This window comes from Calypte anna, chromosome 3 (genome assembly GCF_003957555.1).
Source record: "Calypte anna isolate BGI_N300 chromosome 3, bCalAnn1_v1.p, whole genome shotgun sequence".
Taxonomy (NCBI): Eukaryota; Metazoa; Chordata; class Aves; order Apodiformes; family Trochilidae; genus Calypte; species Calypte anna.
Genome location: NC_044246.1, coordinates 19,009,805 through 19,022,326, shown reverse-complemented (window position 1 = coordinate 19,022,326; position 12,522 = coordinate 19,009,805). Strand labels below are relative to the sequence as shown.

At 36.4% G+C, this 12,522-nt stretch overlaps 1 protein-coding gene across 10 annotated transcripts in view; it reads left to right on the top strand.

Annotated features, from left to right (window-relative positions):
- The window catches only part of PPM1B (protein phosphatase, Mg2+/Mn2+ dependent 1B), a 60,657-nt gene that overhangs the window by 26,683 nt on the left and 21,452 nt on the right, over positions 1 to 12,522 (top strand). For 9 of the 10 annotated variants that reach the window (XM_030446763.1, XM_030446761.1, XM_030446762.1 and 6 more), the window contains one exon: positions 10,611 to 11,474. The exons of the other annotated variant lie outside the window; for it this stretch is intronic. In XM_030446763.1, the coding sequence (XP_030302623.1) occupies positions 10,629 to 11,474 (846 nt within the window). In that variant the 5' untranslated portion in view covers positions 10,611 to 10,628. The remainder of the gene's footprint in view (positions 1 to 10,610; positions 11,475 to 12,522) is intronic. 10 annotated transcript variants of the gene reach the window in all.

The following is a 12,522-nucleotide window of genomic DNA, read 5'->3' as shown; positions in this document are numbered from 1 at the left end:
GAATATTCCTGGTATAGCTTTCTTGCATATGCTGAATCTGTAGTATTATGGTCAAGTTAAGGCTTTTCAGTCTTAATTTCATATTTTACTGTCTTTGACAGGAAGGGTTGCTTGCCTTAGGCTGTTTGTCAGTGGTGGCAGGACAAGTGTCTGGACTGCTGATATCAAGCAGACTAATATGTCTTACTCTGAAGCTGGATAATACATGGGTCAGTGACAGGTGCCTGCCTTAGAGGTAGCGTAGATTGTTCTGCTGCTACAATGAAAGAAAGGTTCAAATGTGTTTGTGTTGTGAGTTAGGTTTTGTTGTCTTTGTCTTGACTGAATGTCTGTATTTAATTTGCAGTGATGGAACAAGATGAAAAAAAAGGCACAATTCTTATATAGTGCAAGTCATTGACTAATTTATGTTGGAATGGACCTTTAGCACTCATGTAGCCCAACCCTTGAGTCTGACTTCCTCAGATTTGTGAATCACCAAGTTACCCCTCAATTATGTAAATCAATGGTTTAGTGGTTTATTGTGGTTATGCAGACCTGCTGCAGAACACTTAATCTGTTTTTTCAGACCTGCTTAGGAACAATTTATTGATATGATGTGGTGATTCATTGCTGCCCTAATCTCACAAAATGCATCTGAAGCTTTTAGTAAACAAACACTGAAAAAGGTAAGAAAAGCAATTGCCTATGTATACATTTAGAATGAGGGAGAACTAATTTTTAGTCATATACTGCTTCATGCTAATGATTAAAATTCTTTGCTTTTAATACCAGTGGTGTATTAGCTAAACATGTGTTCTCTTTCTACAAAATCTTCTTTTATTAAAACCTCATTGCTGGTGGTTAGAGTGATGATTGAAAAGAAGCAAACTAAATTTAACTCAAAATGGTTGGTCTCTTACTGAATTTAGAGAACCAACCCCAAAAAAATTCTTCATATAAATAATTGTAAACTGTATTAGGGAAGGATCAGTTTTATACTAGGTCAGTGCTTTGTATTATACAGATGACACACATGCATTTGTTTTGAATAGCCCAGTAAAGAAGTGAGAGAACATGCTTATTAGCTACAGGAAGTATGAGTGGATACAGGCAAACAAAAGGAATTACAATTAATGTAATAGGATATAAATCTTGTCAGAATGTGAGCAGAAGGGATAAACAAGAGTACAGTGGAGTCTTCTGGGTGGTATAATAAAGCCATGCCTAGTTTCAGAGTTTGAGTTAAGGACAAAATGCAACTGGAACATTATTAGACCTGAATAACCAACTAGTTATTCAGCTAGTCCCTTTTCACTCCTTACATCAAACTCCAAACTTCAAGAAGATGGTACAAGAGCATGAATACTGTCTTACACAGAGCTAAATTGGCACTTACAGACTTCAGTCTTCATTTTGTTCCCATAGAGGTGCTAGAAGCAATAGTCTCTTTGTTTTGCACTGTCTGGGCCCAGTATTGTTGCACTTGGTGAACCAGCTTGGGTATTGCTTTATTTTATATATCACTTTTTGTATGGTTAATGTGTAACTTAGGTAAACTGTTTGTAGATAACAGGGATTTAATTTCCCAGGCTTCATAGTGGTTGGAGGAAATTTTGATAAAGAAAATCTGAAGTTGTTACCTGGAAAACAAAGACAAGTGACATTAATGAAGAGATTTAACTACAGTAGTGTGTTTCATACTGAGAATGACACTGCGTTCTTCTTCAGTAAGTCCCTAGCTGTGGTGCCAAAGTGAACTAAGTGCTGCTTGCTCTCAGAAGTCTCACTGGCAAGCACAGAATTGTGTGTAGCTAAGAAATTTGCATACTCTTTTTTTAAGCTTTCATTTGGCCACAAAACGCTTACTTCTGTAACTTAGGTAGGGGTCATGCTGCATGATAAAGGCTTGATGACTGTAAAGTGCATCAACTTGGGCACTGATGGCTCTAGATAGATTCAGTCCACTTCTATGTTTTCTTTTACGTTCACCTTTAGTATCTGATGTATGATCTCTGACTTGGCACCTACCAAACTCCATTGCAGGAAAAGAAGAACCTACAGCATAGAATAATGCAACTTGTCTATGAGATGTGACCAGCCACAGGTGGTGGCCACATAAGCTGATCTAGAACTTCTGCTGCTACCCAACTTCATTCATGTTTTAGTAAGGTACGAGGAAGCAAAATATGAAAGGAACCTCTGGAAAGACCACTGACATACATGTTTTTTGCTAGTTTTAACTAGGTTGTAACTCCTAAACTAGCTCCTGGTGTTCCTTTCTGTAATGTCCCACTGCCTTCACTGTTGAAGGTTACTGCCTCCTTGAATCTGCTGTATAAGCTGCTGGCTTCCAAACCCACTGCTATCAATGCCACAGTTTCAAAATACTAAAGCTAACTTTGCACTTCTTCCATGAAACTGTTCAAAGAGTAAGGGCAAAAACCATCTCAGCCAGCAGTTCTGAAAGGAAAGAAATTGCTAGCACGATGTAGTGTTGAGTAGCTTAGGCAGAGGAAGACAGAAAATGTTTTTAGGTATTGCTAGTGACACTGAAATAGGTGTGAATCTGCAGTGTTAAATTATGCCTGGGATTGTTTTGTACCTCCAGGCTAGTTTAAAGTAGCAGAAGCACATTCTCAGATCTTCATCTTTTTAACCTGCAAGTTTAAATGTAGAGCCTGTGTGTTGTGTGTTTGGTTTTAATGTTTCTTTTTCTTCGACTGATGTAACAATAGAGATTTGTTGAAAGTTGTAGAAATTTGTTTGAAAGTTACAGCTATAGTTTCATGTTGGCACATTTTGTACCTGATGATAGGGATAACTTGCAATAATCCTTGTTTGAAATTCTATTGTGCTTCTCTTATGTTATCCTGGAGGGAAAAGTTTTTGATGGCACTATATTAGATTTGTATTAATACTTAATTTGTTTGTCAGTATCTTTGGTCAGTTGAGAGGCTTCCTGATAGTGACTCCCATGGCCACATACTTTAAAACCAAACCAAAACAACAACCCTCAAAACAAATGAACCCTGCAGCAAGTGGTAATCACTGTCCTTTTATGTACGTCTTTTTAAAGTGAAAGTTAAATATTCAGATGTCATTCTTACATTCCTTGTGGCTACATAGTAGATGTTATAGTCAAACTTCAAGTAGAGATCTTGCTCAAAAATTCATTAACTATTTACCTAATGTAAATTTATGTAGTCTTATCACTTTTATGGTCTCTAGGTCAAAAGCAATATCAAGTTTTCTGCGGTCAAAAACCACACACAACTTTAAAGCTGATTTCACCCATTAAATGAACTTTTATTTAGTAGATATATAGTATAAATGGTATAATGTAACTATGGTGATAGTATGGTAGTAGTATATTGTAGGTAAACACAAGAATAGTAAAGCATTATTGGCAATATTGTCATTCAGTTTCTTGTGAAAATTGAAGGGTATGGGGAACCTTCACAAATTCCAAACTATCTATGTATGTGTCTTCACGTACAGGTACACTCTAGAGAGAGTGACGGATGGAGACAGAGGAGTTTCCTCCTAATAATACATTTTGAATTTTTTACTTAAACGAGATGTTGTTTTTTCCTGCTCCTTCTATAAGCTTTAATAGTGTTTGTTGCAGGTACTTTTTGTTATTTGTCACTATGTTTTTAATATCTAGTGCAGTTTTCTTTTTTGAAATGTCATTCTTATTTTTTGCAGCAGGAGCACATGCACTTTGTAACAGGAAACTCTTGGCGCTGGTTCTTTTCTTCAGCACTGACTTATTAAAAATGACTGGCCTGTTGAGTGAATCCTTCTGAGGAAGAGACATTTTACAATATGCTTTTATGACCTAAGCCCAAAAGATTGATGTTGGACCTTTCTTATTGTATGAAATGATAGGTTATTGACATTGGGTCTGTCAGCCATCAAGGTAATAGTCTAGTTATAATGTTGTTGTAGAAACTGACATGTGATCTGAAAATTATTTTATAGTAGTTACAAAAATTTTGATTATGGCTTTCAGGCCTTTATAATCTAATTACATTTTGGCTGCCTTCATGACAACCAGCAAATAAATATCTCTGCCTGTTGAATATAAAGCCATATGGAAAGGAGTATAGTTTTTTTTAAAGTAGCTACATATTTCCCCTTTCTGATGCAGTAGAAAATAATGGATATCTGTAACTCAGCAAGAACTGTTTGCCATATTATAAGTAGATCTTGGGAGAAAATCAGTGTGTGTGGCTCTTTTTCTTTTAAGCAGATAGATTAAAACTTACACGTCTGTTTTTAAGACTCTTTACTATTTGCCTTATATTCACTGTATAGCTGTGGGGAAAAGGGTACTTCCTGATCATATTTTTTTTTTTTTTTTCATGCCAGAGGACATGGCTTTGTTCTTTGTACTTCCATACTTCAAAAGGGTAGATGTCTTTGGTTACCTGAGCCTGAATTATTGCTTATGTTTCCCGTTTATGAGATAAGGGCCTCATACAGGATTTGTTTCAGTGAAGAAACATCAAAGAACAATGTTTTAGGATTTCAGAAAAATAGGCCTTGGGTTAGGTTTTTCCACTGGGAAAGGGATGTCAGCTTTTGTTAGAGACTCACAACCCTGAACTCTTGGAAATGGCTTAGCTATTGATTTAAAACCAGAGACAAAAAGTGTACAATAGAGTGGTGGCTAGAGCTGCTGCTTTAGCAGCATATTGATTAGATTCAGTTTCTCCTGTTGTCATGAGGGGTGGGAGTCTGGTTTTTTTCCTCTTGAAAGGTCTTCCAAAAGCCTTTGAGCCTTGGTGATTATTGGCACTTACCAGATGATTGACTTTTTAAAAATTTCATTTTTATTCTTTTATTTTTCTTAGATGTGGGAAGGCTACTGAATGAAGGGCATCATAGGAGCATGACTGATAACTTAAACCTTCTTCATTCCCAAGGAAGTTTTGGGAATTACAGTAGGCATGGTCTTTTAGAGTTTTGAAAGTTTCAGCTAATAGTCTTACGTGGAGTAAATATTTTCACTAGAAGGAAATTACATTGTTTTCTCGAAAGGCAATTAAATTTTATTTAGAATGAGGGTCTTTGAAAATTAAATCTCAAAGGCTGGAGAAGTGCTGAATATTTGAGCTTACACACTTTGATTAAAACTGTAAGTGAATTGTTAGCTGAAAGCAGACACTTCATCAGCTCCTCTGCTGTGTTTTCATTTAAGACTGAGAGATGCTCTACAAAGAGGGTCAGGGCTTAATGATTTAAATCCCTTAAGAAATGTTGAGAAGTTTTGACTGTTGAGAAAGCATAATGTAGCCTTCATTAACAAATGAAACAGTGGAAACTGACTACCCAATCACTCAGAGCACATCTGATACCATGCTGTAGGGAGCAGTCACTAAGAGAAAGGGTTGGCCTTAACACTAGGTAGAAAGATCTTGACAGGCTGCACAAACGATCTAATGATAAACTCAGGAAGTTTAATCAAGTCATGTACCTGCAAGACTGTAACTGTCCCTCAATACAGGCTCAGTGATTGCTCTCTAGGAATGACCTTTGCAGAAAAATAAGTGCAGAGTCCTGGCAGACAACAAAGATAACCGAGTTGCACATTAGGGAGCAGTGTGTTTGTAGATGGAAGTTTGACCATATTAGAAAAGGTTTATCCAGCATGTTGTGATAAGTGATTATTTTGCAACTGATGAGAGTCAATCTGGAATATAGTGTGGTGCATTGGGCCCCCAGTACAAGAAGGACAGACATAGTGGAGCAAGTTGAGCAGAGGAGGATGGAGAGTGTGGTGTGTGAGAAGACATGAGAACTGAGTTTCTTGAGTTTGGAGGAGGAAAAAGCCAACAGGTGGACTGAGATGCTGTCTTCCAACTATATAGTGGGAGGATATAGAGAAAGTAGATGTATAATCTTCCAAGACATTTGTTATGAAAAAATTAGAATGCAAAAATCACATTACATTGCTGTGAGTTGTTTTCATTATGAATGTAGTGAAAATTAACTGATTGCTTAGAGGATATGAAATCCCCATCCTTGGAAATGTTAAACTTGACAAGGATTTGAACATCTTGAGCCATCTTTGGTTTTGGATATCATATTGATTGAACTTTGAATGGAGTTTTGGACTAGGTAAACTTTAGAGGTCTCTTTCTTTCAACATGAATTGTTTCGTGATTCTGTAATTAGTGAATTCTGACCTGACTTAAATGTTATATAGGTGCTTGTGTTAAGATTGACTTATATCTAACCCAGTGTGCTTAAAATTAAGAGAGAAATTGCAGGTTAGACCAGTGGTAGGCTTTGCCTTCTGTAGGGTTTTTTAGGTCAGTTTGGCTGAGTCCCAGTTTTAGGCGCTCGGTTCTGCTTACTGATTAGCTGGAGACATTGAGGAGCAAAACTAGATGTGAGTACCAGGGTGCTGTTTTTCAGTGGAACCTGTTTTCTTTTTGTAACATTTAGTTTTGGAGAAATCAAGTAGTATTTTGTTGTTGTGTTTGGGTTGTTTTTTTGTTTCTGGGGGTTTTCTGTTTGCATTTTGGTGTGTTTGGTTTTTGGGGATATTTTGTTTTAAGCCTGCTTTACTAAAACAATAAAGTTTGGTATGACACCACAAATGTCATTAAAATATCTGATTTAGTTAACTAATTTGTACATAAGTAAATAAACATCTGAGTTTATTGCTAGAGATAGTTGTTTGGCACTGTAGGTATGAAGTTTGAATTACATTTGTTTCTAACACCTGATAGGAGGAGTATGCTGTAATTACAGGTATGCTGTGTTATTTGTTTGTTACCTTTTGTTACTTCCTAGTATTTTTTAAATGATAAATGTTATTACTGTTATAAACTTCATTTTTTAATAGAATGAGCATTCATCCATTTCAGGTCTTTTTTTATGCCTTACTATCACTGATCACTTTGATTAAAAATGTGTTTCAGTGAGTCATTGAAGTTGCTTTTTTTGTCTTTTGTGCCCACTGAAATCTTGAAGTCTTGACTTTTCAGCTGGTCTTTAGTTGCTATTGTATATAGTCTATGTAATACAAATGGTGACAGATTTCTTCTCCGTGTTTGGTGTCTTTTATAGGACCAGCCATAAGTTCATTCCTAATTTTCTTAACAGACTGGGAGTTGATCTCTGCATCCTTCGTTACGGATTTGTAATACTGAAAAGGATATTTGGAATATCAAGAATATAATCTTGAGTAATCTTTATTTTTACTTTTGTACTCCTGTGCTGTAAGGAGCAAAGCTACTTATGAAATAGGTAAAGCTAAGGTGCAGAGCATGTACTTCTGGTGGTTTATTTTAAAAGTACTAATGTGTGTATATGTTTATGTATGTATAAAACAACACTCAATGCTGAGCTCACAGGCTTTTGCAGTTAGGTGATAGGTTTTGATGTTTTTCCATATTCAGTCACATGAGTTCTAACACACTTTTGATTTTAAGAACATAAAGACTTAAAGGACTTGTACATGGAATAAAGTGTTGGAATAAAGGACTTGTCATTTTGGTACCATTTCAGTCCTCTGTTAAACATTACTAGTAAGAATGTTGGTGTGCATTTTAGAAATAACCTTATATTGTGTGTACCTTGTGAACGAGTAGTCATCAACTATTAAAATCCTTCCACGAAATCTCCTTTACTGATGTTATTGAACTATTGAACTATGTGGAACTTGTTCAGCTCTTAACTGAGAACATGTTACTGAGAGCACTTGCTTTGGTTTTATGACATCATTGTGCACAGGTTGGGTTGGTGGCTTTTTTTTTTGTTTGTATGTTCAAAGTGAAAGCAGGTCTTTTGAGGTGAATAGGTTGTGAAAAGCATCTTGTATGCCTTAGTTATGAGTACCTCGTTTCTATAGCAATACGTTGCTTCCACTGATTCACAATGTTGCAAGAAGACTTTTCAGATGAAAAAGGAAAAATAATGCAAATAGTTGTGAGTAGACTGTAGCTTACTACTTTCACTTGCAGATTACATACAGTGTGAAGCTTACAATGCATAACATAAGGTGATGTAGTTATTTTATCTTCATCTTTGCTATGACAGATAATATAGTGAGAAGCCAGTGGATGGTGAATACAGGGATAAAGAATAAGGATAATATTTGTGATTTCTTGTGCACGATACTCTAGGCAATATAAAATTGAACTAATGGGGAAAATGTGGGAAGTTTAGGATGGATAGTTTGTGTTCTAAAGGGCTTAATGAATCTTGAGGTTGTTCAAAGTCAAAGCATTCTGAGAGCGTTAGAGATATGTGTTTGAAGTCATTCTGTAACTTGCTTTCCTGTATTAGATGTGACATTAACTGTGTAAATGCTATTTTTGGTTTTGCTTCTTGAAATCCAGCTTCAGGGCTATTTTGATGTTTATAAGGGAGTAAAATCAAATTGGCAACAACCTTTGAGCATATTTTCTTAATTTTGTGTCACTATAGATTCCACAGCTCAGGATGTGTACCTAGTACATGGAATGTCAATTTTGGAGAGCAAAAAGGTCTCAGGATGCTTTTCTTTTTGTCACACGATTATTTTTTAATGCCTACTTAAGGCAGTTTACTAAACACAAAGCTTGTGTTAAAATATCAGACTTCCTGGTAGCAGAAAATTAGTATATAGAGACAACTGTTAAACAAGCATAGAGCTCCTCAGTAAATGAGAAGTGATTAAAAATCATGATGATACCTCACAGCTGAAGCAGGGGAGTAAATACACAGTGTTAGTGTTTATGCTGTCTGTGCAAAACCTCAATTTCTAGCTGACTGTTTTAAGAAATCTAGACATTTTTCTAAACCTACAATCTTATCAGTGTTTTATTCCATGTCAGAACAGGTACTTCGAAGACTCTTATTTAGAGCATAGTGTAGTACTCAAATGTTTAAGAGCTATTTAAATTCTGGCATTTTTCAGTTAATTTCACTTAACCAGGTTCTTTCTCTCAATTTTTCCTTTTTTTTAAAAGAAGTACATCAAGTTACATGATGTTCAGTTTCTTACTGAACCACATTGCTCCTTTTGCATAATGTTAGTAGCACCTGAATCAAAGGCCATTAAACCTGAATTAAGATGGGCAGTAAAATCAAAGTAAAGCCAACTAGATAAGGAGTTGCTGTGGTATTTGGGAAAGTGTCTAAATTTCTATTAAAGTAAGAATGGGAGATATCCAGTTCAAAAGAGACATAACTGAACAAACTTTCAGGATCTGTAGAATGTTGGAGATTCTTGACACTTCAAGAGGTATAGTGTGAACCTTGAATTATTGGAGAAAAGTCCAGAAGTATACCTTAAAAAGGGAGGATGCAGCATATAACTGTGATCTCTTCCATATTTGATTGCACTGTTCTCATCTGTCCTGTCAGAGTAAGCTGTGTGTGCTGAAAGTGTGTTTGTGTGAGAGGGATGGCAAAGGTAATGATTTCTTAATTTTTTTCTGACTTGGTTTTAAATTCTTAAATCAGAGCTAGATTATCATGACTCTGTAGGCTTGGTGAGTGAGTACTAGAGCGTCAGAGACCTAGTGACTTCTTAGGATCAGTCATAGCAGAATTCCCTCAAATTCTTTCTGGAAGAAAGTTGCTATTAATTTTCACATCCAGTCACTAATTGGGCAGTCATTTTTAGCATGATCAGAGCTTCCAATATCTGAGTTTCTTAAAATCTCAGGAAACTACTGTGGGATCTTTGGATTAACGAATGTGTTTGCTGATGATTTGGTAAATTGTAAGGGAGTCTAGTATAGGAGAAGGGAGTCAGATGTCCACATAGTTTACTCATATGTGAGTCATATTAACATAGTTTACTCACATTTTACCTACAAGCTTGCTCTTTGTAAATGGTTCTTTTTCATGTATTTTGAAGCAAGTTTCCAAATATTGAAGAACTTCTACATTTCAGTGGATTATATTCCTCTCATGCCTCATATCTCCTGTAACTGGATACATTTTCAAATCCAGTTCCAAGAGTCTTTGAGCTTAGAATTGTGTAAACACATAAACGTCTTCTAGAGATGGTAAAAATGGAAATAGTGCTTTATAAAGGACTAAGAATAATTTATGAAGATAATCCTGCGAGGTATTTTCTTGGATTGAATTGGGATTTTCCTTCTTGTTCCCTTTGGCAGATGTTCTGCATTCCCCTATTGTCACTTTTGCTGTGCTGTACAAGAATACAGAAGTAGCACAGTATGCACAAAGCCAGTGAGACCAGTTAGTCTGTATTTATTAAGTATTAGCTTTTCATGCCACAAAAAAAAATGAAAAGAGATTAGCAATCATAGGGTTGTTGTTTTTTCAGCATAAATTAGTTTCTGCAGAGGATGATAAAAGTGTCAGGGCTGCAAAGGTAAGTGAACTACTCTGCCCTGTTATGGAAAGCCTTTTATTTTGATGAAGTGGCTCTTTTAAGAGGCTCAATACACCACTAAAAAATGCAAACAGATCTGTAAGTCCACACTTTATTCGTGTCATGAAATAATTACTTTTCCCCCCCACTACAGTTGTTGACTTTTGCACATACGTATGCTTTATCACTTGTTTCAGAAAGAAGAACCACAGGAAAGGGAGAACAAAGTTTATGTGGAGTGTTGGTCTTATTTATAAGGCTTTTCTTCTCTGTTTTTCAGATTCATTATTGCATAAACATGGGTGCATTTTTGGATAAACCAAAAACTGAAAAGCATAATGATCATGGTGCAGGGAATGGCTTGCGATATGGCCTCAGCAGTATGCAGGGATGGAGAGTGGAAATGGAAGATGCTCACACAGCTGTTGTAGGTATTCCCCATGGCTTAGAGGACTGGTCCTTTTTTGCTGTCTATGATGGGCACGCAGGATCTCGTGTTGCAAATTATTGCTCCACGCACTTATTAGAACACATCACTAACAATGAAGACTTTAGGGCAACAGAAAAACCTGGATCTGCTCTTGAACCTTCAGTGGAAAATGTCAAGAGTGGAATCAGAACTGGCTTTTTGAAAATTGATGAGTATATGCGCAATTTCTCAGACCTCAGAAATGGGATGGACAGAAGTGGCTCAACTGCAGTGGGAGTTATGATTTCACCTGAGCATGTATACTTTATAAATTGTGGTGATTCACGTGCTGTCCTCTATAGGAATGGACAAGTCTGTTTTTCAACACAGGATCACAAACCTTGCAACCCAAGGGAGAAAGAGCGAATCCAGAATGCAGGAGGCAGTGTAATGATTCAGCGTGTTAATGGTTCGTTGGCAGTTTCTCGAGCTCTGGGGGACTATGACTACAAATGCGTTGATGGTAAAGGCCCTACAGAACAACTTGTTTCTCCAGAGCCTGAGGTTTGTGAAATATTAAGGGCAGAAGAAGATGAGTTTATCATCTTGGCTTGTGATGGAATCTGGGATGTAATGAGCAATGAAGAGCTCTGTGAATTTGTTAAGTCTAGACTTGAAGTATCAGATGACCTGGAAAAAGTGTGCAATTGGGTAGTGGACACTTGTTTACATAAGGTATGTAACTGTTTTCTCCAAGCAGCTGTTCTCACATGATCTTCTGTTTAGATTGGTACATTGTTAACAGCAGTTCCTGGCCTACTCTTCCACTTTCCCCTTCTATCTTAATCCTATGTACCCATTTGGCCATATAACCTCAGTGAGGAATATACAGCCTTAGTCTTTGCACCTGGAAAGGTGATAGCAATTGCAAAAATAAGGGTTTATTATTTTCTTAAGTAACACTTGGAGATAGTTCCAACTCTGAACTTTGTTTCCAAATACAGGTTTTTTTCAATTAATAACTTCTGTGCAAGGTACTTTGTTGGGGTTTTTTTGTACTTTCAAGTTGGGCAGTGTTCATACTCTTTCCATAAAACAAGTGTTGGCACCATCTCCTCTTCAAGGTATGATTTGTCTGTCATTTGAAGTGTCCTCAGCAAAATGTACCTTGGATGTAGAAGCTCTACTTCTGCACCCGAGTTTGCTTGTGCTCCTCAAGTTTAGGGTTTATTTGGAGCAATTATAGGATCTCTGCCGTTTGTAACATTACTGGAATGTTGTCCTCTCTCTTCAGGATGTGAACTGCTGAACCACGTAATATTAACATGTAAGAGTGTAAGAGAGGTGTCCCAATATGCTTGGTGTGAAAGAGAACATAACACAACTCCTCAGTATTTCTGAAGGAATTTATTCTAATGTCAGATTCCTTCTTAAATTGTTCAGGAGAAAGTGGTGTTGTGATGCGTGATAGGAACCATCCTGTAGGTTAGGTTTAACTAATGGCACATATTTCTACAAAAAATACTAATTAATGTTGATTTCAAACTAGGAGTTTAAATTACAGTTGTTCTGTGTTTCCTTGTTGCTGAGCATAAGATAGTCTGAAGGTCAGGTTGGCCATACTAAATGAATTAATTTTTTTTACTTATTTTCTTCAAGTTCCTATGTATGACACAGGTGTGTTCAGATAAGACATTAACTATAAATCTGTTTACATGAATGCTTTCTTCTTTTTTAACTTGGTTTAAGGTAACATTAAACAGCAGTCTGATTTCTGACCTCT